This window comes from Camelus dromedarius, chromosome 31 (genome assembly GCF_036321535.1).
Source record: "Camelus dromedarius isolate mCamDro1 chromosome 31, mCamDro1.pat, whole genome shotgun sequence".
Classification (NCBI taxonomy): Eukaryota; Metazoa; Chordata; class Mammalia; order Artiodactyla; family Camelidae; genus Camelus; species Camelus dromedarius.
In genome coordinates this window covers 4,177,795-4,202,338 of record NC_087466.1, presented here as the reverse complement: position 1 = coordinate 4,202,338, position 24,544 = coordinate 4,177,795, and the positions used below count along the sequence as shown (strand labels likewise).

Sequence of the window (24,544 nt, the reverse complement as noted above, 5' to 3'; positions counted from 1 at the left end):
TGGGGGTGGCCCGGCAGGACGGTGACCCTGGGAGGACTCGGCCCGGGCGCCCTCCGCCCCGCCCCGCCCCGGTGGCCGCGACCCCGTCCTCCTCCGCCCGCAGGCACGGTCTTCCTGCAGCTGCCCTACTCCAAGCGCAAGTTCTCGGGGCAGCCGCGGCGGCGGCGGAACTCGACCAGCTCCAGCAACCAAAACATGTTCTGTGAGGAGCGGGTGGGCTACAGCTGGGCCTACAACACCATGCTGACCAAGACGTGGCGCTCCAGCGCCACGGGCGACGAGAAGTTTGCCGACCGGCTGCTGAAGGACTTCACAGACTTCTGCGTCAACCGCGACAACCGGCTGGTGGCCTTCTGGACGAGCTGCCTGGAGAGGATGCATGCCAGCGCCCCGTGACGGCCGCCCGGGTGGGGACCGGCCAGGTCAGGCAGGCCCGGTGTGGGGTGGGGCCGGGGCTGCCGCCTCCCCAGCGTCCATCCACCCCAGGAGGAGGCTTCGCAGGTAGGCGGGCTTCAGCGCTGGGGAGGGGGCGGGCAGCCCTCAGGAATGTCCTCAGAGACCAGGTGGCACCCATGAGCATCCTTTCCTCTGCCGTCCATGGGCTGTTCAGAGCAGAATCAGCCGCCTCCCGCCGGGAAGGGGTGCGCACAGGATGTATAATTTTGTGAAATAGTGTACCATAGGCTGACACCGGCTGTACATACCTGTACATACTGGAAGCAGGAATAAAGCACCTCTGTGGCCTCTCTGCCCCCAGCCTGGTTCCCGCAGCAGCAATGCCGTCCTCAGCTGGGCAGCTATGCACCGTCACCAGGCCCTAATGGCGAGTGAGGCAGCCACAGACGGGAGGACTTCACAATTCACCTGGGGACCCTGGCTGTTGCAGGCCCTTGGTGGGGAGGAGAGTTTCAGGCGGGCCTCCTGAGCAGAGAGAAAAGTCCCAGGAAAGCTTCTGTTGACTGTGATTGACGTGAGGACGCACTGCTTAACGGGATAAGACTCGGCAGGGCCCTCCACCTCAGCGCCCGCCCTCACCTGCCAGGGTTGGAAGGGCCCGACAGATGCCCCCACTTCTCCTCCACCCCTGTTGATCTGTCTCCTCAGTAGCCTGTGAATCCGTCCCCTCCCCCAGGCCCCTGGCTGCTGCTCTCAGCCTGGCCCTCACCCCTTCCTCTCCTTCCTCCCCCTGCACAGCCAGGAGGGCCTCCCACCATGGCTCTGCTTTCCCTCAGGCCCTTCTCCACTTGGAAGCCAGAGTCCTTTTTAAAAATCACTCTGATTGTGCCCCCTACTACGTAGACCTCTCTGGTGACTTGAACTTGAAAACTCGCAGATGTGGCTTCATGATCTGGTCCCGTGCTATCTCTTCAGCCAGCGGGAACATCACCAACTCTTTAGTGGCTCAGATCCTTTGTACATGCTGTTCCAACTGCCTGGAACGCTGTTCCTCACTCACTCCTGGTCGTCAGCCATCAGCTCGTAGCTCAAAGGTCCCTTGTCCAGGGAAGCTCAGTGGGACCTGGTTACATCTTCCCACGGCACCTCGTCCTTCTCTGACCACACCCTTACGCTCAACATGTCAGGAGCCTTGCCTATTTTGTTCATCCTTTTGTTCCTAAATGTTCAGCAGAATCGTAGATGCTGGAGGGGCGGTTGTTGGCTAAGTGTGTAGGGTGAATGAACGAGCTGGACTCGAGGGCCAAGCACCGGGGGTCACGTCCGAATCTACCCCCTCACCACCTGAGCTCCCAAGTAATGGAGCCTGCAAAACAGGTGGGTATGAGAGGACTTAACTGACTAGCAGGCAGTAAGCAAGTGAAGGCGGGAGTCCTCTGCCCATGCTGCTGTGCTGGCTTCCTGAGTGGTCGTGCCGGACATGGCAGCTGCTGGCCTGTTCAGATCAGTCACCTGGTATCCTTGGTATCCTGCATGTAAGGCCAGCAGTCGTCCCTGCCTTCTGCCCTCTTCCCTCTTACAAAGATGACTCAGGAGGCCCCGTGGGTGATTGTGTGGGAGCAGAGACAGCCGACAAGTTAAAATGCTGGGTCTCCCACCCTTCGGAGCTGGACCTGAAACTCACGTGCCCTCGAACTGCTTCCCGCAGCCCTCCTCTCTGCCCCGCACCTCCTGCCACCCACTTGTCCAAGCCAGAACCTGGAGTCAAACCGAATCCTTCTCCTCCTCCTCCATTGTCCTCCCACTGCTCCCTCCCTCCCTCCTGGCTGCCCAGGTGCAGAGCCAGCCCTCGGGGAGGGCGTGGCTTGCTTAGACTTGGAGAATGGGTGCGGATTGCAAGCCCACCATCAGTTGTGTAGGTGTGATAACCACTTCCTAGTGGAAAGAGAAAAGCAGTAGGAGGACCTGGGGTTAAATTCCAGCCCTGCCGCCTCAGCTGCAAGAACCAAGGCTGGTTCTGTCTCCTGAGCCTGTTTCCTCATCTGTTAAGTAGGGATGACGTGGCCTCAGCTTCCTTCCCAGCCCCATCCACCCACACACACCTGCACTCACACCTCTGTGTATTTCTCTTCCGTGCTTGTGACGCCCTCATTATTTGCTGACCTGTTTCAGCTCACTCAGCTGGGAATTTCTTCTGGCACATTCTTCAGTGACAGTGGAAAGAGTGAGATCAAAGGGGCATGTGCAGGCAGCAGGGGCCCCTCACAAGGCCCGGCCCATGGGAGGGACACACGAATTGTAAGAGCGACCTTGCAGAGGTCACCTAGACCCGGCTCCCTGAGCTGAATCCTGGAAGGCACTTAATCATGGTGAGAAGTGACACGCTGAGGCCCAGACTCATGAGTGACACGCCTTGGGTCGCCCCAGGGCGGGTGGAGACCGGGGAGGGGGGGGGGGTGTCCAGTGAGACCAGAGCCCTGGAGCAGAGGAGGTCCTGGAGATCTGACCCAGCCTCTACATCTTCTCCCAGATAAAAGGACAGACGGTGACCTGCCCCAGGCTGAGGTGGGACTGGCCAGAGGACCTGGTGCCTTGTAGGCACTCGGTAACGGGGCAGGGAGAGGGCAGGCTGAGGAGGCAGGTGCCCGGATCCAGACTCCAGCAGAGCCACCTGCCAGCATGTGACCCTGAGGGAGTCACTGCACCTCTCAGGGCCCTGGTTTTCTTGTCTGAAAAATGAGACAATTATGCCCCTCTGGGGTTGTAAAAATTGCACGAGAGAACGTGGGTGAAGAGCTAAGACAGTGCCTGGGAGGTTGTGAGCCCCTCCCTCAACATGAGCTGTTATGACAAGACAACTGGCCTGGACCCTGAGCCCTGGGCTGTGACAGATGGGCACCAACCACAGAGGCTGGGATGGAGAGGGCAGTCTTTAAGGAGCAAGCAGCCTGGGGCTTTGTAGGATGTGTAGCAGTCAGAATAGTCAAGAGGCAGAGCCCAGTGTCCCCACTTGGGTTGGAGGGCCACACTCCTCTAACTGCTGTGGTTGTTCTGCCCTATCTGGGTCCCAAGAACCCCTGCTGGGAGTTTTTCCTGTTGGCCAAGGCGCTTCATTGCCAAGGGCAGGAAGAAGGGCCTCCGGGCTCCTGCCCATGGGCTCAGGGTTGTGGCCCGAGGCCAGCAGCTCTGCAGACATTTCTCAGCTTCGTGGTTGTGCCAGGGGAGAGGGATGCACACAGGCCCCTGGATCCCTGGGGCGGCACCAGTCAGCCTCCTGGATGTGGAAGTGCGTCTGGGGTGAGGAACCACACAGAACATGGGGTGCAGAAAACCATGATGGGGAAAGAAACGAGACAAAGTAGCATCCCTTCACCAAAGGAACAAGAAATCAGCCAAAGAGGCTTCAAGGCAGAAGACATTGCTGTCTTAGTCCCCTACCCGGGGTTCTTCAAGGCTCCTGTGCCTAAGAGCTCACTTAAATCCCAGATTCCAGAGCCTCCCCGAGAGATGCTGATTCAGGAGGTGTGGACTCCACTGTAAGGACACACTCGAGTGATGCAGTTATCAGCGGTCCATTTGAGAAGCCCCGCCCCAGACCCCTTCTCCGGGCTTCTTCCCGCTTTACACGCAATCCTAACCACCCTGGAAATCTGGTTCTCAGACCGAAGCAGCTCAGAGGCCACTCAGCAGAAGGCAACAGAGTAGAGGCAGGGAACTCAAGAGCAGGGTGAAGTGACAAGTGACAGCAGGATGGCAGCCGGGGCTGACAGAGCTGCAAGGACCTCCCAGGGCCCGGGACCCCCAAGGGCTGAGCAGCTGGGTCAGGCACTGCCAGGTGCTGTGTTGGGGAGGCACCCGAGCCTGCCTCCTGCTTGTCAGAGAGACCTGTCAAAGTCATAGAAACCTCGGGGATTGCAGGGAATAAGTACAGGATATACACCCGGACACTAAGGAGACCTGCGAGGCTTTGCTAGAGTGGAAAACATGGGAGGAAAGACTGAAAAGAAGCCAATTTACAGGCCTCCTCGGCTACCCAGAAACTTTCAGATGTGTGAAATAATGGTTGCCCCATTTCTTGAGCATTCCCTTCCTTGTGTTCTGGACAGTAGCATACTTTACGTGCCTTTTCATCTTGTAATCTTATCAATGACCATCAGACCAGATGTGAGGGTGGGGGCCCCAGGCCACACAGCTGACAGCCGCTGATGTTAGGTCTGTGGGACCCAGAGCCTGGCTCCGCGCTCTGTGCTGTTGGTGAAGTTCACCCTCTCCTCTGTCCCAGAGGCCCCCCTGTCCCGTGCAGCTGACCGTATTCCACGCGAGGTGCGGCTCTGCTGGGGTACAGGTGTGGGTGTGGCCTCAGGCTCTGGAAGGAAGGTGAGGGTGCGGGTCGCTCCTCTCTGGAAGGCAGGTGCTCCTTTCCTCCTGATCCGCAGCCCCTGACTTCAGCTGCAAGGACTTCAGGCAGCTCCTGGCCTTCATGCTTGCCCTGAGCCTGGCCTGGAATGTGCAGGTCATGGGGGCAAAGCCGGTGCCGAGAACTCAGTCCTCCCAGCCATTAGATGGGACCTCCACCTGCATCTCTGGCTGCAGCAAGATTTATCTGTTCTCAGTGAATCAGCCCGTGGTCCTCCCAAGAAGGAAATCTCTTTCCCTGTGAGGGCAAGGGGAGATGGGGTGCTGCAGGCTCCTTTGTCTCTGAGCACTTTCTGCCTGGCAGCAAGTCTGGGAGAAACCTGGGGGACCACAAGATTTCAGACCTTCCCCTTCTCCACCGACGGGAAGCTGAGCACTGAGGAGGGTGGCTTTCCCTTCAGTCTCTCTGCAGCCGTGACTGGAACTGGGTCTTGCCTCCTTTTTGTGCACTTTGATTGCAGCCGGCTCCGTTCCCACTGTGACCCTCCCCCCCATCCCCATTAATCCTCAGATGTCTCTTAAGCAATAGAAATTTTTATTTTTAAGCCCTTGGCATCCCGGAAGAGAAATGTTTCCCTGGTGCCTTTGATGTGCATCCATCCAACCCTAGTAGCTCACATCCTTGGTTCTCCTCCTGCCCAGTGCAAAAGCATCTGGGAGGTGTGATCAGGTGCTGTCTTGGAGCTCGGCCTCCTCCAGGCCTTCTGTCCTGCGTCTCCTCCTGGGTAGACACAAGCCTAGGGGGTGGGGAGGGCTCCGCCTGAGGCGAACCTATGAAACTTTCGTCCTGACGCTGTCTCCAAACCCCCTCTGTCTTCCCAGCTCCTGGCTACAGCGCTGGAGGAGAACAGGAGAAGCTAGGGGTTCTCACTGAGGGGGTGGGGCGGGTGGATTTTGACCCCCAAGGGACATGTGGCAACGTCTGAAGACACTTTTGGCTGTCACAAGTGCAGAAGGTGCTATCAGCACCTGATGGGTGCTTCTAGACACTGTATGATGTACAGGACAGCTCTGACAACAGAATCATTCAGCCCAAATGTCAGTCGTGTTGAAGCTGGGACACCCTGAACTAGATTCTGATGGGGTATGAGAGGTCCAGATGGCGGCGGGGGGGCGGGCAGGGGCTTCTGGGGGCTCCTTCCTGTGAGCACATGCTCTACCACTGTATACCCACCCACCCCCTCTGAATCCTTTACTGATGGCAGCCCCATCTCCAATGTCCTGTGGCAATCACTCTTGCTGGGTTCCAGGACCAGAGTGGCTAAGAGACCTACTTAAAGGTACACAGGAGGTTATGGACAGAACCAGGTCACACTAAGCCCCCATGTGCTAAGTGCGGCTCTCGTGTTTCTCTCCTCATACACATAGCTTGCCTCTCCAGATGTGTCTGAACCCCTTGAGGGCAGAGAGCACATCTTGCTCATGCCTGTGTCCTGCCCATGTGCGAGTGCCCATCCCACACAGGGGCTCATTTAGAATCGGTTGAATTCATTGATTCAGGCATTTATGCAAGCTGAACCTAGGTGGCCCTGCTCTTTTGGTGGAGGGAAATGGACTTGTAAAGCCCTACAGAAAGAGAGGAGAGGGCTTGATTCTGCCTGGGGGAGCTGAAGAAGGCTGGAGAAAGGGGTGTTGAGGCCGTCCAAATGTTCTTATTTGAACATGCGTGGAGATCTACCAAGATCCGGTGCACCGCCAACTGGTTGGAAGCTTGGGGAGGGAGGGGAAGAAAGCGGAAGAAAGGTAATACTGACCCCAAGCAAGCATGTGCCCTTCGTCCTAGGGCTGGAGCGCAGGACAGCGCAGGAGGCCGGTGGGTGGTGGTTCCCCGCTGCTCCGGAGAGTGGAGGGATTTACCCAGGGGGGCTGTGCCCACACATGGCAGAGGAAGGTCTGAGCTCAGGGATTCTCCACCCCGGAGCTCTTCCCTTACAGAGGTGAGACGTGGGAGAAGGCAGTCCGCCGAGAGTGGCTTCCAGGGCAGGGCAGCCGCGTCCAGGAGGCAGGGCCTGGGGCCTGGGCTCCCTGCACAGCGACAAGGGCCGAGTCCCCAGACTCCCCAGGGCCTGACCACCGGCACCGGTCACCATCAGTGGTCGGCGCTCAGAGGATGGGATCATGCGGGGGTGGTCTGGCACACAGGATGTGTCTCGCCTCAAAGCAGAAGTGAAATGGGGCACACTTCCCCTTGGGAGACAAGAGGCAGGTCCGACCACCGCTTGACGGCGTGTCCTGCGGGAGCCCGGAGTCTGGCAGCTGCCACTGGGCTCTGAGATGGGCGATGGCACAGAGAAGCTGGCCTGGCCTGGGGCCCCACGCAGGGGGCCCGGGTCCACCTCCCACCACATGTGCCTCCTCGGGCACCATCCCTGTGATCGGAAGATACTGTTCCTACCAGGTTTTATGATTCAGGCTCTAAGGGAGAATTCCTTTACACAAGAGCCTGTCTCGGGGCAGAGCCACAGCCAGCCTGTCACTGCATGAGGAGGATGCACTGTTTGCTGCACACTCAATCTCTGCTTTCCCATCTGCCCACGTACCAAGAGCCATCTATGTACCAGGCATTGTGTGGATACAAGAGGGAGAAGGACATGAACCAAAAAAACATATTTTTATGGTTGTGAAGTAAGAATGATTGGGAGGGAGGAGGTTATAGCTCAGTGGTAGAGCACGTGCTTGGCATGCACAAGGTCCTGGGTTCAATCCCCAGTACCTCCTCTAAAAAATAACTAACTAAACCCAATTACCTCCCCCGACCAAAAAAAATGAATTGTTGGGGAAAGTACTCCAAAAGCCAAAGCGAGGCCACTGAGGGAGGTTTGACGGGGCCCCTGGCTGAGTCTAGGACTCAGGAGACTCTGGAGCATTTTGGCGGAGGCCTGATGGATGGCAGGGCTTGCAAAGGGCCGGGACAGAAGAGAGGGGGAGCTCCTGGCTGGAAGAGCCTGAGACCCTGAGATGGAAAGAGGCACGGTGTGCGGGAGGGATGGGGAGAGAGGGGCTGGTGGTGCGGTGGCACAGCAGAGGGGAGCAGAGGCCCATCACGCAGGACCCTGCAGGCTCCACCAGGGTCCTGACTTCTGGTGCACCTGCAGGAGGAGTGTCGAAGGCTGGGGACCCTTGGGCAAGCCTTTCTCTTTCTGCCTCGGTCTCCTCATCTTTCCCATGGGAACATCCCTGCAGGGTCATTGAAGAGCCCATATGTAAAGCTCTGGCCTGGCCCAGTGCCAGGCAAGGTGGAGGTGCCCCATGAGCAGAGCCATTGGTCTAATTGTGACGCGGCTGGGCCAGGAATCCAGGCTTCAGCCCTGGTCCCCTGCCAGTGACTGCCACTGAAGTTCCTGCACCCCCCCCCCCCCACACACACACACCAGGGCTGCTTCTAGGAGACCCGGAGCCAGGAGCTGTCATCAGGACTGAATGCATTGGCCTGAACTCCCCCGTGCTCTCTGTCATATCACAGCCCTTTACCAGCTGTGCTAATGCAGCCTGGGAAGAGGCTCCGGGCCACAGCCACGACCAGCCCTGATGTCCCCCGTCCAGCCCCAGCTGTGCCCCAGGCTCCAGTGATCACCAGCCGGTCTCTGACTCCTGCCGTGGACGCAGCCACATGCCTGTAGTTGTGGGGCAGGGGTGACGCAGGGCTGGCAGCCCCGGGGTTGACCAGCAGCAGGAATGCTTTATTCTGCAAGGGTGGAGCTGCGCTGGAATCCCTCTCTTCTGAGTCAGGGAAGGAATCTCCCTAAAGGAGAAAGGAGCTGGAGCCAGCAAGGTGCTCTGCGTGCTACCTGGCCTAGCTCTGGAGACACCCCTCATCTGGGGATTATTGGCCACTTTTACAGAAAAGTAACTGAGGATAGGGGTCACCCCACTGACCAGTGAGTCTAGACTCTCCTCCAAGCCACCATGACCTCACCCTCCCCCGTCCCCCTTGGCAGTGGTCCTTTGGGCTGGGTTTTGCTGTAATCTTGCATTTCACCCAGTGCAAGCTGATTGTCGGGGGCCTGGAAATGAGGTGGGCTTCCGCTTTGGCATCTGGCAAGGGGCCACAGGAGTGTCACCAGCTCGGTGCTGGGTGGGGCCGCCCTTCTAGTTTGCAGAGAGGAAGCTGAGGTCTGGAGGCTGAAAGCAGTTTGCCTGAGTTTACAGGATTGATCAGGGCAGAGCCCGGCCAGGTGGGCACCCCTCGTGCCTCCTCTTTTGACCTCCCTGGCCGGCCTCTGTGCCTCTGTCCAGTAGTCTTCCCACATTGGAGAACCCCAGCCTAGGGCCCCTGGACCTCCTTTCTGCATCTCATCCCCCAGTGCAACTGGGTCCTGTGACTCTAATTACCATCTACATGCCTGAGAGTCTCCACCTGAGATCTCGAGCCCTGACCCCACCTTTGAACTCCAACCCGGAGTTGTCCAGCTGCCTTCTTGGCCGCTCCTGGGAGACTCAAGAGCACAACAAACTGGATGTGTCTAAACCACACTCTTGATTTAGCCGCATCCTCTCAACTCTGCTCCTCCCAGTCTTCCCCATGTTAGTCATTGCACCATCGTCTGCCCAGTTTCTAGTGCTAAGAGCCTCAGCCTGTGTTTCCTTTGCTCAACCCCCACATCTAATCCGTTAGCAGAAATACACGGTCACCTGACCCTTCCTCCCATCTGCACCTTGACCTGATGCAGCAGCAACCGGACTGGTCCTCATGCATCTTCTTGGGCCTTGAAGAGTTTACTCTCCTCAGGGCGACCAACATGCTCTCTTTTAAACACAGAACAGGCTGCACCAACCCCCTGCGTGGAAACCCTCCAGTGACTTCCCATCAGTGAAATCCCAACTCCTTGCTACCGCCCACAAGGCCCGATGGGGCCTGGGCTTCTGGACGCCTCCGTCTCTGTTTTCATCTCCTCCTGCTCACTCAGGATGATGCAGTGTCTCCTCTTTGTGTTCCATGGACACCTCTAGGTTGTCCCTGCTTCAGGGCCTTTGCACGACTTCACCCCTCTTCTTGGAATCCGCCTCCCAAGGTCGTGGCTCCATTTCCTCCTCATTGTTGGTGTCACTTGTTGCCCTCCCTGACCATCCCTCTGCCCACCCGCTGCCCTGTTGTCTCCCCCTCCAGCCCTTGTCCTCGCCAGGAATCATCTGCGTTATTTGCCCCCTCATGCATTGTCTTTTATCCTCTCTGGACTGTAAGTTTTTGTCCTCACCACGTCCTCAGCATGTACAACAGTGCGCCCGGTATGCAGTAGGCGCTCAATGAGTGCTTGTTCACAGAATCGACCACAAGGGCCTACATTACAAACCAGGTTTATCCCAGGCTGCCATCCCCGGACTTCCCTGCAGAACAGCCCTCCCCTGTCCTGTGACTTCTTTAGGACAGTCATTTCATTAAGTGCACGGAGCTTGCTCACCTGCCTGCCCACCCTCCCCACCTACAAGCTGTGTAACCTTGGACAAGTTACTTAATCTCTCTGTGCCTCAGTTTTGCCAGATAAGACCACTGTCCACCTCATAGGGTGAACATGAGGATGAGATTCATGCACACAGTGTGTTTAAAGCAGCGTGTGGGGCACAGCATTCGGAACCGGTAATTCTACTGCTATTACCACCACCGTCACGGCCAGTTTGACTCCTGGAAGAGGCAACTGCTGTCTCCGCTCTACCTTCAAGTAATAACACTTCCTTGTGCCACTTGGTACTTGTCACCTGCTCAGTGCCCTTCATTGGCTTCCTATTTCCCTTGGGAAAAGACCAAACCCCTTTCAGTAACCTGGAAGCCTCCATCCCTCTTCAGCCTCACTCTGCCCACCCTTCCCCCTTGCCTGACCCCCTCCAGTCACACCAGTCTCCTGCCAGTTCTCCTGGTGACTAATGTGGTCCCATCCCAGGCATGTTGCCTGGAAGTGGCTTTCCTTCCTCCTTCCCCGGTTGATGCCTGCTCTTCTGCAACCTCAGTGTGGACATCATCGCCTCCCAGCCTCCGTGACCCCCCATGATGAGGAGCCCCCCACTGCCCGCCCTCAGCTCGTGAGCCTGCCCTGCAGCCTGTGGCGCTGCTGCAAGTCTGCATTCGTTCCCTCCTTGGATCCACATGGCCTTTCCTATGAGACCCCGGTCTCTGTGAGAACAGAGGCCAAGACCTGCTTTGCTCAGCTATGTGCTCACAGGGTTTGCACATGACAAGTGTTCGATAAATATGAAGTGAAGGAGCAGGGAGAAGGCCTTTGGGTTGGAGCCTCGCCCTTTGGATACCGCACACAACGGACCCAAGAGAAACCTGCTGCCTTTGCAGAACCAACTGGCCTTTCTCACCAGCCTCCAGCCAGCCCAACAGCCCCCCGACTCCCAGCAGTTTCCACATGCTTGCAGCGTGGCCTTGTGCAGCCCCTGCCTGCGAGCAGCCTTCGTTCACACGGTGCCCACAGAGCCGGGGAAAAGCCTCTGCTGGGCTAAAGCCAAGACAGACTGGATGTGGAGCGGCGGCACAGGGGAAGTCGGCCTGGCTTCCTGAGCTCGGCCGCCTCCTGGCCAGACGCTCTCAGCTCTTCCTTCCCTCTTGAAACAGAGTGACTGTGGAGTCTGGGTGGCCAAGGGCCCTTTCCTGGGTTTCCCAGCTGAGGGTGCTTTCTTTAATGGGTTGGAGCTGAGGCCCTTGCAGGCTCCAGCCCCGGGGCCTACCCCTCTAGCCTGAGACCAGGATATGGTAGAAAGAGAAATAGGGGCATGGTAGGAAAATCTCACAAAACTAATTCTCAGATTGTATGCCCTACATCTGTGAGTGTCAGGATGCCCTTTCTTTTATGAAACAAGAGTGACGGAGGTGGTGATAGGTTTTCTTTCTCTCTTTTTTTTTCCTCTTAATGTTCAGGCTCGTCACATCACCTACTTAATTTTTTTTTTTTTTTTGAAATGTACTAGTCCGGGGACAGCGGCAGAGCCAGGATGAGAACCTGGGTTTTCTAGCTCCTGGTTAATGCTTCTGTCTGCAGCCCCTCCCTGGAGAGGATAAGATGCGGGGAGACATGAGAGCTGGCTGTGAATTACTGACGGGCTGCCATGTGGGAGAGGGGACTCCCTTTTCTGGTTGGGCCCCTGGGGGCAGAATTGGGGTCGCTGGGTAGCAGTTTCAGACAAGCGCGTCCATGGCTTAGAATAGTTTCTGACAGGCAAGTATTTGACAGTAGACCACCCCCCCCTGCCACCCCCAGCAGTGTTCATACACAGGAGGAGCAGCTACCTTCAGGGCTGCTGGAGGAACTGCTGGGGCCTGGGGTGGGTACCAATTAAGGATCCTGGTCTTAGATTCAAGCTGGTTTCAGCACCAGTTTCACCACTTACTATCTGCTTGACCTCAGGCAAGTCAGTTTCCTCCTATTTAAAATGGGGGTAACCACCGCCACCCTCAGGGTCCTGGAAGGAGAAAGGATAATGTGAAGCAGCTTTCGAGCAAGGACCAGCAAGAGTGGCCTGGACTGTGTGCCGGGCCGTTTCTGAGGATGGGCAACCAGGCATGGGCTGGATGACCAAGGGAGAGTTCCTGGAGGAGGTGACACTCAAATGGAATCTTGAGACACTGCTAGGCTCTGGATAAGTAGAGAGGAAGGAGCGGGGAGCTTCCCAGGAGGAGAGCATACCGGGGTCTCTGGCATGTGCAGCAGTAAGTGTTGATGGAAGTAGCTGTTATTATTATCTTTCCTTGGGCTCCCACAGCTCTGGGGGCTCATCCCTGGCACATCAGAGATGCTTGGTGCATGTTGAATGGATGGGACCGGCTGCCACAGAACAGAGATGTATGATTAGATCTAAGTAAGTTAGGAAAATAAGAGCATCTATCCATCCACCCACCTACCCACCTGCTCATCACCCAGCAACAACCACATACATACATACACATCCATCCATCCACCCATCTATACACCTGCTCATCATCCAGCAATAACCACATACATACATACACGTCCATCCATCCACCCATCCATCTATACACCCACCCATCATCCAACAATCCACATATATACATACACATCCATTCATCCACATATCCATATACCCATCCATCTATCTGTCCATCTGCCCATCTATCCATGTGTTTCAGGTTGAGAACAGGACAAAGCCACTGCCCTGGCAAAGCTTACATCAAGTGGGGCGAGGCTTACAGCTATGAATCAAATAATTACATGAATAAGTATAACACTGCGACTGTGATTAGTGCTACAGGTCAAAGGGGTTCATGGTGCCAAGAGAGACTGAGACAGTGAGATTTAACCTATCCAGGGGGGTCAGGAAAGGTTCCCCACGGAAGTGACTGTTGAACTGAGAGCTCATGGGTGAGGAGGAGTAATTAGAAGATCTGGAAGTGTGTTGGGGGTGGGGGATGTTCCAGGCAGGGAGGGCAGAGCACATGCCAGGGCAGGACCAGGCTGGGGTTGTGTTGGCCTTACAATGCAGGGCCTCCTGGGCATGTTAAGGATTTCAATTTTTATCCTTAGAAGTTCTCAGCAAGCATCAGGGGACAAGAGCAGATCTGTGTTTTAAAAAGCCTGTCTTGGGGGGAGGGTGTAGCTCAGTGGCAGAGCGCAGTGCTTAGCATACACAAGGTCCTGGGTTCAATCCCCAGTACCTCCATTAAATAATAAGTAAACCCAATTACCTCCCGACTCCAAGAAAAAAAAAAGCCTGTCTGGCTGTGTTTGTAGAAAATGGAAGTGGGGGATGGGAGGGGCAGGTGTAAAAGCAGGAGACCTGCGAGAAGCCAATGTAGGAGTCCAGGAGACGCATGATGGAACTGGGACTGGGAAGGGGTAGGGGAGGGGAGAAGCGGACGACTCAAGGGCCATTTAAGAGATAAATGGACATGATTGGGTGATGGGGTTTGGTGAGAAGGATGAGGGCGAGGGAGTTGTCGAGGAAGATACCCAGGTTTCTGGACAGAACTGTTGCTAGGCAACAGAGAAAAGCCAGGAGACAGCAAGGAAGGGGTGGGGCACACTTTCTCTTGCCGTTGTTATGATGTCCGTGTTTACAGAATGAGGGGTGTTGGGGGTGTGGGCGTGCACAGCTCCCAGAATGCCTGCCCAGTGGTGAGAAGGCTGGTTGGAGGAGGTTGCATCTTGCAGGCTGAAGAGCAGGGCTCCCCATCCTGGCTCTGCAGCCAGGTAGTGTGTGACCTTGAGGGGGCATCTTCACCCCTGTGGGCCTCAGTTCTAAAATTGACAGCCTGGCTGGTCAGGCCTTTTAAGGGCAATCTGCTTCTTATTCGTGTCCACTTGCATTATTTACAGGGCTCCCCCTTGAAAAGTTACTTCTTGCAGATCCACTTTATCCAGAGCCTGAAGGTTAAAATCAGTGAAGTCTAGAGGAAGGAATCACAAGAGCCCACATGCCCCACCCTCTAATTTCATGGAGGGGCAGCACCTGACTCTGACCTATGTATCCCCCGGCTGTCCCTGCAGGTGGGAGAAGAGGAGGAGCAGTTTTGTAAAGCCACAGGGTTACAGGGCAGAAGAACACCCTTTGGAGGTGAGCCCCATGTTCCTCTCCTTACTTTGGGGGTGGGGATTTTTTCTGCAGCCTCCAGCCATTTCTTAGGACAGATGGGGCTAGGGGGTGGACTAAGGTCATAGACCCAGGTGATGCTGAGCATCTGGGGGCAGAATGATGAAGGGGACATCTGAACTGTGTCCTGCTAAGCTGGGGTTCTTTCTGACTCACTGAAGATATCTCTTGTCATGCACCCCTGTTGTGACTCCTGGATGTCCTCCAGGGGCTGCAGGATGCGCTCTGCCACAAAAAAAAAAAAAAAAAAATGCAGAAAACCTAGCCTACCCCCTGCAAATGAGACATGGAGACAAAAACCCGGTTGGAACCTCAGGGCTGAGGTTTCCATGGTGGCTCCACTCTGCTGAACTTCCCATTGGCTGGGCATCCTGCTCCTGCTTTAGCAACAGAGGCTCAGATACCCATCTCCTTCCTGATTGGCCAGACTGTGCTGCAGTGCCATGGCAACAGGGGCAGAGGGACCAGTCTCTGCAGAACAACTTGAGTCACCATCTACCTGGAGTGGAGCTGATATCCAGAGGGCTGCTTACAGGGGATGCAAATTGGAACAGGCAGCCCCCACCTCAGTTTGAAGTCAGGTGGGGAACCCTCCTCCTTGTTTGCCCGGGGCTGGGAGCTGCTGGGATTCTCCTCCTCATCTCAGCTATTCTGTATCTTGCAGCATCTTCCCAGCCCTTCTCTTGCCCCAGGGCTACTGTCTCTGCAGAAGGAAAACCAGACCTCTGGCAGTGCCAGCATTTAACTCATTTCCCCACAGTTATACAAATTACAAGCTAGAATTTGAATTATCTTGCCTGACTCAAAGGCTTTTTAGAAGGTCCCTGGTAGAAAATCTGGGGGGGTCCTTTTGTTTTTTTTTAAATACTTTGTTTTTTAGAGCACTTTTAGGTTCACAGCAAAGTACAGAGCAGAAGGTACAGAGATGTCCCATAGTCCTTTCCATTTTAATAGCAATCCTCTTTTAACTCATCAGACAGCAAATGCTTTCCAAAGCACTCTCCTACCTGATCCTCCCCAAAACTCTGTGAATTTGGTAAGTTAGGGATGAATGACCGATTTTATAGATAAGGATGCCAGAGCCCAGAGAGGGCAAGTGATTTATTCCATGTCACACAGCATATTTGTGCCAGAGCTGGGCCTCTCACCCAGGCCTCCTGAATCCTTATCAGGGCTTTACTGCCAAACCAGTGACTTACCCATACCATGGGGCCTCCAAGAGGGTTGGAAGGCTGCCCTGAGGGGTCCTCTCATCTGTTTAGAGAACAGTGCCAAGTAGAATCAGGCATACCTATGTCTCCAGCATGAACCAAGGGTTTCAGATCATAATCCCAGTCCCTTCCAGACAACTCCTAAACGTGGCTTCAGTCCTCAGGAAGGGTCCTTGTTTCACTGCAAATCTTGCTTTCCACCCTCACCGCCCCCACCGCCCCAGGTAAGTAAAGAAACACTCGTAACTTAACTACAATCAGATGCAGAGACTGGAGCGGAGGAGGGTCAGGCTTCGTGCCAAGGTCATGCAGTCAGCAATGCAGCCACGGTTCCGACACGAGACTGCCTGACCTGAACGCGGGCTGGCTTGAACAGTGGGATGAGCTCTCTGTCCCACGATGCAGAATGGTAGCTCAAAGGGGCTTCGGAGAGCCTTGCTCTTGGGTGCGCATTTTCCCCTCAGTGGAGGCAAGGGCTGGATCTATATTTTTTGGCGCTGGAAAAAGCAGGCTCCAAGGATCTGCTTTGTGATCGGGATTTAGAAATCTCTGGCCCCTCAGGATGACCTAGTGCCCCCAACATTGTCTCCTGTTGCCTAGTTTCTCAGCTTTCAGGAGGATGGGGCAGGGTTGCTGGTACTTTGCCAATAGACAGGGAAGAGAGAAAACTGGGTGACCTCCTTGCTCTGAATCTGAGCCCCTACTGAAAACCAACATTTTGGCAGATTTCTTTCCTTCCTGCTCAGCTCTGGCTCCCTGAAGCTCTTGCCCCTGAAATGGAGCCCAGCCACCTGGCCCGCCCTCCTCCCAAGGGCACTGGTTTTGGAGGACATGGGAGGTGGGAGCTCACACCCACCACTGTGCTCCCCTAAGTGTCACACCAGCAAAGGGCAGGCACGCGAGTTCACCACCACCACCAGTCTCCCCTGTGCTGGACACCAAGTCCATAAGTGAACAAATGGTGATTTCAGAGAGTAGTGAATGCCGTGGACAGGATGAAACAGGGTAGTGGGACAGAGAGTGACAAGATGGGTGGGAGGACAGGGTGTCCTGTTTCAGCCAGGAGGGTCAGGAAAGGCCTCTCGTCCCTGCGAAGTTCGTTGGGAAGGCTGTTCCAGGCAGAGGGCAGAGCAGATGCAAAAGCCCTGAGGCAGAGTAGGGTCCAGAACCCTGAGCCTTGAACAACTGTTTTTCTACTTCCTCGGTTCTCTCTCTTGCCAAGTGGGAATGCCTCCCTGCCTCCTTTATAGGCATATTGGAGGTAGGAGGCTTTGCTTCAGGGCAGGGTTAGGATTCTGCTTGTTGGCCACTGAGTGGGAGGAGACGCAGACACAGAAGCTCGGTTTGGCTTGGCATCCTCCACGCCCACCAGGGTCTGTTGGCCACCATCTGGCAGGAAGGCACAGTGCTGGGCCCTGCAGGTCACAGGAGGGTCTGAGGGGTGCTGATCTGGCTGACCTTTGGGCTGAAAAGATTGCTCATGGCGCCGGATGGTGACTGAGCTGGAGGAGGTGGGATGCCATCAGGGCCATGGGAGACACAGAGGACTCGGATGAAGGAGGGGAAACTTGTTTTTAGGGGAGGTGCAAGGGGTTGTAGAATTCAGCAACTCAATGCAACAAACGACTGCTGAATCCCTACTCCGCATCAAGGGACCAGGACAGACAGAGGAACTTCCCAAGGCACAGTGGGACCCCAGAGACATCCAGGCCTGGAGAGCCAGGAAGGCTTCCAGGAGGAAGCGGCAACCCTTCAGCGGTCTGAAGGCTGTCAGGTCAAGCACAGTGGGGCAGCAGGAGGAGTAGTAGGTACCCAGATGGTCCCAGTGGAAGGAATGGCATCTGCAAAGGCCAGACGGGAGTGAAGAGCTTGAAATTCTCAAGTAAAGGCAAAGAGCTGTGTCTGAAGCAGACAGCTCATGTGAAAGAGGGGCACAAATGAGCCTCGTAGGCCAATGAAACACTCCAACCTTTTCCTGAAGGCGCTTATTGTAGGATTGCCAGATTCAGCAAATAAAAATACAGGTTGTCCTGTTAAGTCTGAATTTCAGATAAACAACGAATCAGCTTTTAAATATAATATTCTGCATGCAATACTTGGAACATTCTTTCACTAAAAGTAATTCGTTGTTTATCTAAACTCAGTTTTAACAGGGCCTCCTGCATTTTCTCTGGCAACCCTAATTGTGGGACCACACAAGGGTTTTAAGCAGGGGATGACATGGTTGGATTTATGTTTTGGGGAAGCCCCCAGCATTTGTGGGGAAACACACTGGAGGGAGACCAGGAACCGGAGAGAATGAGGTTCCTGCTTTGTTCAGGCCAGAGAAGCAGAGGTCCCGGCCAGGGAACAGAGGCAGGGGCATGTCATCATGTCACCTGCTTCCCCCAGAGAATGGGTGGCCTTGGATAAATCTTTCAGCTGACGCAGTCTCAGGTCAGTCCAGGTCAGACCTCGGCTGTGCAGCGTGAGCCTCTGGGCTGGTCTCCTCCCTCCCCAGCCCTCAGCATCCTCCTGTGTCGAATGAAGAGATCAGACAATCACAAGAGATGGGCCACGAGGGCCCTTCTGATCCTTCCACGAGGGGCTCTCTGCCCATCCCCTCTGACGTCTCTCTGGGGTGTTGCCCCACCACGGGGACAAGTCCAAACCGAGGTCCCCTCCCATGCCCCGTAGCTCCATCTTCCCTTCTAACATCACTCTGGCCGCTGAATACATGAAGTGCCCCAATATCTCCTCTCTCCAGATTTGGGAGAAGGGACTCAGCGTTTGTTGAGGTCCTATTGTGTGCTGGGCTAGGTCCTCTCCATCATTCATCTCCATTAATTCTCTGAGCAGCCTCTCTGGGAGGGTAGCATTATGCCCACTGCACAGATCAGAAAGCTGAGGCTCAGCAGTGTAGCTGCTGCCCGGGTCCCACGGCTGTACAGTGCAAACCCAGAATGGAGTCCAGGCCTAGCTGGCGCCAGGCTCTGCCCACCTACTGCCTCCAGGAAATGTCCTGGGAGCCCCTAATCCCCCACATATTTATTGCTGGGGCTCAGTCAGCAGTCTCCTTGTCCTAAGGCAGGCACGTGCTGTCCTGGCTCTTTCCAAGTTAAGCCAGGGACTTAAAGTTAAAATGGGTTGGTGTAGCACGCATCTGCTGGGGGCTCTCTGGTGCACGAAGCCCTTTCCCCTCTGTGCCCTCCTCACGACCTCACAGACACTCCAAACAGCCCCCTCAGCTCTTCCAGCCTGCAGCTCTGCCGCAGTGAGGTCTGCATTAAGTATTAATGGGGCAGCTCCTGGCACCTCTGTGACGTCAATTACCGGGCTGCTGGATGAGGGTGGAGGCTGCTTTTCCAAGGTGAAGTGGTGCCCGGAATTCAGCCGGCTCAAATGGCATCCCGGAGGGGCTGGCTGTAGGGACTCAGAGAAGCTGCCACTAATGTAAGGCGTGGCGGGAGTCCAGAAGCCTTCCTCCCAGCTCCTGGCTCCCTCGGGGCCTGGGCGGCGTCCTGGTGCTGGCCTGATGCATTCAGTCATTCGGCAAGTATTTATGGAGCACCTGCTGTAGGCCAAGCACAGCCGTGAGCGTGACAAGGTCCCTGCAGATGGCTCCCCTGTCTGGTGGAGGAGAGGGAGAAACTGTCTCAATACAGAAGAGTAGAGCCAGCACTGGGGGCCAGAGCAGGTGCCCCCCACCCCAGTCCATGGCCAGGGGATCCTCCCAGAGGAAGGCAGGGTTGTGCTGATCCTGAAGAAGGAGACTGAGTTAAGTCTGGAAAGAGGAGGAGTGAGTGTTTCAGGAAGAGGGAACAGGATCAGAGCTCAGTCCCTATTTCCACCCCTTCCCAGCCATGTGTCTGCGAGTTGGGTCCCCGCCATACAGAGTTGTGACCAGGACGAAATGAAGCCATGGCAAGTGATGGCACAGGACTCGATGCAGAGAGAGTTCAGGGATAGCTGTTCCAAAAACAGCTCTGTGCCTTCATGTAATTCCTTCTGGCCAGGGATCCTTACCCTGATTTCTGGGGGCAGAGAAACTGAGGCTCAGAGGGGCGACAGCATAGGACCTGGGTAATACCATGGATCAGATGCCAGGCTGGACACATGATTCCAGGCTCTGACTCGGGCTTCCTAATGTTCTCCAGCCCCAGGCAACCCAAGCAGTGGTCTCAGCTCAGGGAGGCACAGAATCCCATCAGCAATTCCAGTATGAATTCCTCGGCTGCATTTCCAAGTCAGTCTCAGCCCTCTTTAAGGTAAGGCAGCAGCTGTCCAAGGACAAGCCCAGGTTTTGGCTTTGAGGAGCCTGGGCGTAGTACCTGATTCTACTGCCAATCTGCTGTGTGATCTTGAGTGAATTACCATCCCTCTCTGAGCCTCAGTTCCCCACAGTCAATATTAATACCAGCTGGCATTGCCTGGGTCTCTATTCCTTCCAACAGAGCTGGGACAAAGGAATTATTTTTAATTCTATATTGAAGATGAGGAACCAGTCTGGGAGGAGCAAAGGGACAAGCACAAGGCCACACAGCACAGCAAATGGGAGCTGCATTGGGAGCCAGGCCCGTCCAGTGGCAAAGCTGGCCCACCATGCTATACTGTCTCTCAAAGTCAGAAAGCCACCCTGAGTTGTCTCCAAGATCCTTATTATTCTGTGAATTCCCTGCTGCCCCCAGGCCTTCAGGGCCCAGTGATTTCATGAGGAGGGCATTTCAGCTTGGGCTCATCCTCCAAGTGTCCCGTATAAACGAGGTAACAGCTTTATCACAGCCTGGGTTCACAGCCAGACTCTGTCCCTATCAGCGCCATGACCTTGCGGGAGAGAGCTTCCATCACATGGTACCAGAGGAATCTCCAGCCAACAGTTGTCATGAGGATTAAACGAGATCACAGACTAGATCAATTGCAGATCACAGGGCTTGATGCCTCGTGGCTGGAAGCAAACACCAATCCAACCAAAAGAAGTCCGTGCAGATGGTGGGAGTGGGCAGAAGGGGAGGGGGCTTCTTGAGGGAGAACTGGGAAGGCTCCTTAGAGGAGGTAAGATTTCAGCTGGGCATTAAAGACTGAGAGTAAGAGGTGGAAGAATGGGAAAGTTGGTAGAAACTTGTGGGCAGGATCTGGGAAGTCGGTGGGCTCAGGGTGTCCGGGGAGTGGGTAGTGAGCCTGGAAAGGAGGACCAGGGCCAGGTCCTAAAGGGCCAAGTGGAGGAGCTTGCATCTTTTAAGGGGGAAGCGGTCCTACCTAGGACCCCAGTGGCAGCTCAGTGCTATGTCTGCAGAGCCCACCCCCTGGAGTCAGCCTTCCCTTCTGGCCTTGCTGCTCCCCGGTCCCTTTGTCTCCTGAGTCGGGGCCAGCCCGCCACCGTTGTCTGGAAGGAGACAGAAGGCGTAGCAATCTGCTCACTGCCTACTAACATACTGGGGAGGAAAAGCTGTTTTTTTAGCATGGCTGCCCGGCAGGGAACCTTGGTGGAAACTCAGCGACCCTCTTCCTTTCCTTCCCAGGTCATGGTTTAAGCATCAGCTGATGACAGTTACGAGTACAGCTCGACAACCAAGAGTGTTTTCAGGCGCTGGGAGGGGCAGGGCAGCAGTGGGAAGAATGGTGGCGTGGAGCGGGTCTGGGTCCTGGTTCCCGCCCCCTGCTCTTTGTGCTGCAGTTGGGCCTCAGTTTCCACGTCTGTAAAATCGGAACAATAATATTGGCAGTACCTGGACCACGTGGGAGCGCGCAGGCCCCCGCCGCCGGGGTCTGCTGCGGGGAGGTTTCCGCTATCTGCTCCCACTCCACATGCTGATGTGGGCCAAACCCTGGGCCTTTGAAGCATCCTTGTTTCATCCTTTTGAGCTGCTGTGTCATTTGCTGAACTTCCAGTGGTGACGACATACCCTAGACCTTCAGAGCTGGAAAGAAAACAGAACTCAGCCATCCACTAGTGCAGCCTCCCATTTCACAGCCAGGAAACCCAAGGCTCAGAGAGGGGAAGTCATGGCACTCCCAGGCCCTGACCTCCAGCTTTTCCCAGGACCACAACAGCCTCTCCCAACCCGGACCCACCTAGTAAGAACTGCACCGAAGCTGGAGGCAATTAGCCAGATGGTTCCAGGCAAAGGATCTAGAAAATTCTGGCTAAGAAACACAAGCTCCTGGACCACTTGCAGATCTGAAGCAAAAGCCTTTTTTGCCCTCATTTTAATTACAATTCCATAGGCGACAGCTTCACCTTCTCCTCTAGAGCTGAGCTCTGAACAAGCTTGCTGGGGGGCGGAAGGCATGCTGAGAACGGGGCTCTGAGCTCCAGCAGCTCACAGATTGTGGCCACCAGGACATTTTCGCACTTCTTACTGCCAAAAGCTGCCGTGGAAGTGGATCTGCTCCCAAAGTGGGTTTTCAAAGAGTGGCGGGAGGCTCTGGATGATCCTGAAATCTGTGTGCTCAGGCTGATCTCAGACACAGGGGGTGGAAGTTGGTTTCAGCAAAAGGACACTGGGGCCAGAGCAACTGGCAAAGAGTGGGGGTGCTGCGGGTGACCATCTTGGCCACTGAGCAAGTGCCGGACCGTTCTGGTCTCCTTTTCCTCATCCATAAGATGGGGATAACGGCCTCCTTCCAGAGCTGTGAGGATTTGGGGAGATGGTATACGGGGGTAAAGCCAGGCAGAGAGCCAGTGATTAACAGCAAGAGTTGCTCTTGGTGGCGGTGTTATCACTGTTGGCTCAGGATTGGCCAGGTCACCTGGGTGGCAGGAGGCCTGCATTTGGGGGAAAAGAAAAAAAATGAAAATCCTATCTGGGTGACACGAATCTGTGGGCAGGTGGCCCCTCCCACGCAAGCTGGTAACCATGCCGACGGTGTGAAAGCCATCTCTCCAGAACAATACCATGCTGCTTTGTAACATGTCCCTGGGTGTCCAGGCTTTGCAGGGAGCTCAGAGTGTCCTGGTACACCCAAGGAAAAATACAGGACGTGCCTTTTCTGGGTCACCTATTCACTGGGCTCAGGCAGAAGGTTCTGGCAATGGTTTGGAAATCTAGTCCCTCGTGAAGAACAGTTGTTACCACTGACTCTGGGTGGGGTGCAGCGAGGAACTCATACAGCTGTGACGGCCAGTGCAGGCGCGGTACGAATGTGCTCCTGCTGATCCCACCCCTGAGAAACAGGGTGGTCAGTCCCATTCACAAGTGGCTTCGCCGAGGATACTCAGCTGGTAACTGGCTGAGCAGAACTCAAATCCAAGTCCAGATCCTCCTCCCCAGTCACATCACATACATGTCCTCAGGCAATCGGGGGCTGGGGGTGGAGGGAGAGTGTTGCTCTGTCCCCAGAGTGAGACCCTGTACCAAGTGAAGATGCAGCAGACTTGGTCCCTGCTCTGGGTACCCACTCCAAGCTCTGGGCAACACACCATGTTTGACTGTAATCACCAGTCCCCTTCCCCTGGATCAGGGGCCCTCTTGGGACTTAGAGTCCTGGGAGTAGGTGACCTGTCCAAGGAGGTCATCCTGGTCTTTGTTTACGAGGCTTTGGGGAGTTGGCAGCTTTCTCCCAGGGGTGAAGGAGATGGGTGCTGTTAAGTGTGTAGGCTACAAGAGGGAGATGTGTATGTGCTTTTTACAATCTGAATGCCCCCAAAAGGGGAGTCACGCTTTGCTCTTCTCAGCTCACACCTCAGGAACGCATGGGGCCAGCAGGCCTGAGTCTGACAGACATGAGTTTGAATCCTGGCTCTGCTGATTACCAGCTGTGTGAGTTTATTTAAGTTGCAGAATATCTTTGAGCCAGTTTCCTCACCTGTAAGATGAGAATGGAAATCCTACCTACCTTACAGGGAAAAATAAACCCCTCTCCACAAAGCCCCTGGCCCAGTGGGAGATGTTCCCTTCCCTGCAAGAGTGGGCATGAATGAGGTCGCCCAGGATAGGGCAGAGGGCCTGGGCAGAGCCCTGAGGAACACCGGCATTTTGGGGGTAGGCCGAGAAGACAAGCTCACATAGGAGATGGAAGAGGAGCGGCTGGGGCAGCAAAGGGAGGCTGGGAGAGTGTCGGGTCCTGAAAGCTCAGAGGAGAGCCTGTCCAGGAGAGGGAGCAGTTGTGCTAAGTGCAGCCAAGGGGGCCAGGAAGGTGAGGACCGTGCAGTGACCTTGGATCGGTGGCCACAGCGAGGGCCACCTAGGTGGAAGAGAGCGGGTAGAGCCAGAGTAGCACCCCTCAGGGGTGGGTGGGAGGTGAGGAAGTGGAGACAGTGACATTTGGTGACAAGGAAGGAAAAGCTTTATTGAAGAATCAGAGTGTCCCCCATTTGACATTTATGAATGTCAGACTCAGTTACTTAGAATGCTCCAGTCTACCTAATTTTCTGTTTTGAAACCAATCTCAGTCCGACACGATCAGAAGCTAGAAGGGCTCTAATCCCTCTAAGAGCTGGAAGGAACCCCCTGGTGCTGGCCGCCTCCCACCTCTCACCTCCCACTGGAGCCAATCCTCACGGGTCGTGGTGGATGGTAGGTCATTATCTATTACACTCTTTAAAGATATTCACTAGGGGAAAGATCAGCCTGGTGTGTTAACCTCAATTCCATTTGGAGTTAGCAATGGTGACTCTTCAAAGCACGGAAAAGCCTGGGATGGGGGCTTCCTCCCAGACACACTCAAACGCGGTTTCATGGTCCCCACTATAGAATCACAGCAGGTAGAAGGTGGCGGGGCAGGCAAGAGGTCTGGTATGGCAGCCCCAGCTCTGCTCACTCGCTGTGCAAACTGGGTCCAGCCTCTCCTCCCCAGACCTCAGCTTCCCTTTATGCAGGATAAGGGGGTGGACAGTGGTGAGTCTAAGGGTCCTGCCAGCTCTGACATTCCAGGATTTCTTCTATTCTCCAGTGCTTTTAACAGTCCATCAAGTTCAATTTTCCATATGGTAAAAAACTGAAGTCCAGAAAAGGCCCACCACTCTCCAGTCCCTCCCTCTCCCTTCTAATGCATTTGAC

General features: G+C 55.3%; 2 protein-coding genes and 1 non-coding gene across 9 annotated transcripts in view; 2 read left to right on the top strand and 1 right to left on the bottom strand.

Moving 5' to 3' along the window:
- Nucleotides 1-2,790, top strand: part of DEPDC5 (DEP domain containing 5, GATOR1 subcomplex subunit) — an 80,192-nt gene extending 77,402 nt beyond the window's left edge. For 6 of the 7 annotated variants that reach the window (XM_031443147.2, XM_031443145.2, XM_031443146.2 and 3 more), the window contains one exon: nt 104-756. In XM_031443147.2, coding sequence (XP_031299007.1) covers nt 104-396 — 293 coding nt within the window. In that variant the 3' untranslated portion in view covers nt 397-756. The other variant, XR_004133722.2, reaches the window with a different exon arrangement.
- Nucleotides 2,791-7,457: 4,667 nt separating this feature from the next.
- On the top strand, nt 7,458-7,530 carry TRNAA-GGC (transfer RNA alanine (anticodon GGC)). Its single transcript has one exon. It is a non-coding gene; the product is annotated as a tRNA-Ala (tRNA).
- A 739-nt stretch (nt 7,531-8,269) lies between these two features.
- On the bottom strand, nt 8,270-21,550 carry YWHAH-AS1 (YWHAH antisense RNA 1). The gene is given in 4 exon segments (XM_031443289.2): nt 8,270-8,554; nt 18,879-19,329; nt 21,449-21,465; nt 21,467-21,550. Coding segments are annotated over 4 exon segments (837 nt in total).
- Between the last annotated feature and the right edge of the window lie 2,994 nt (nt 21,551-24,544).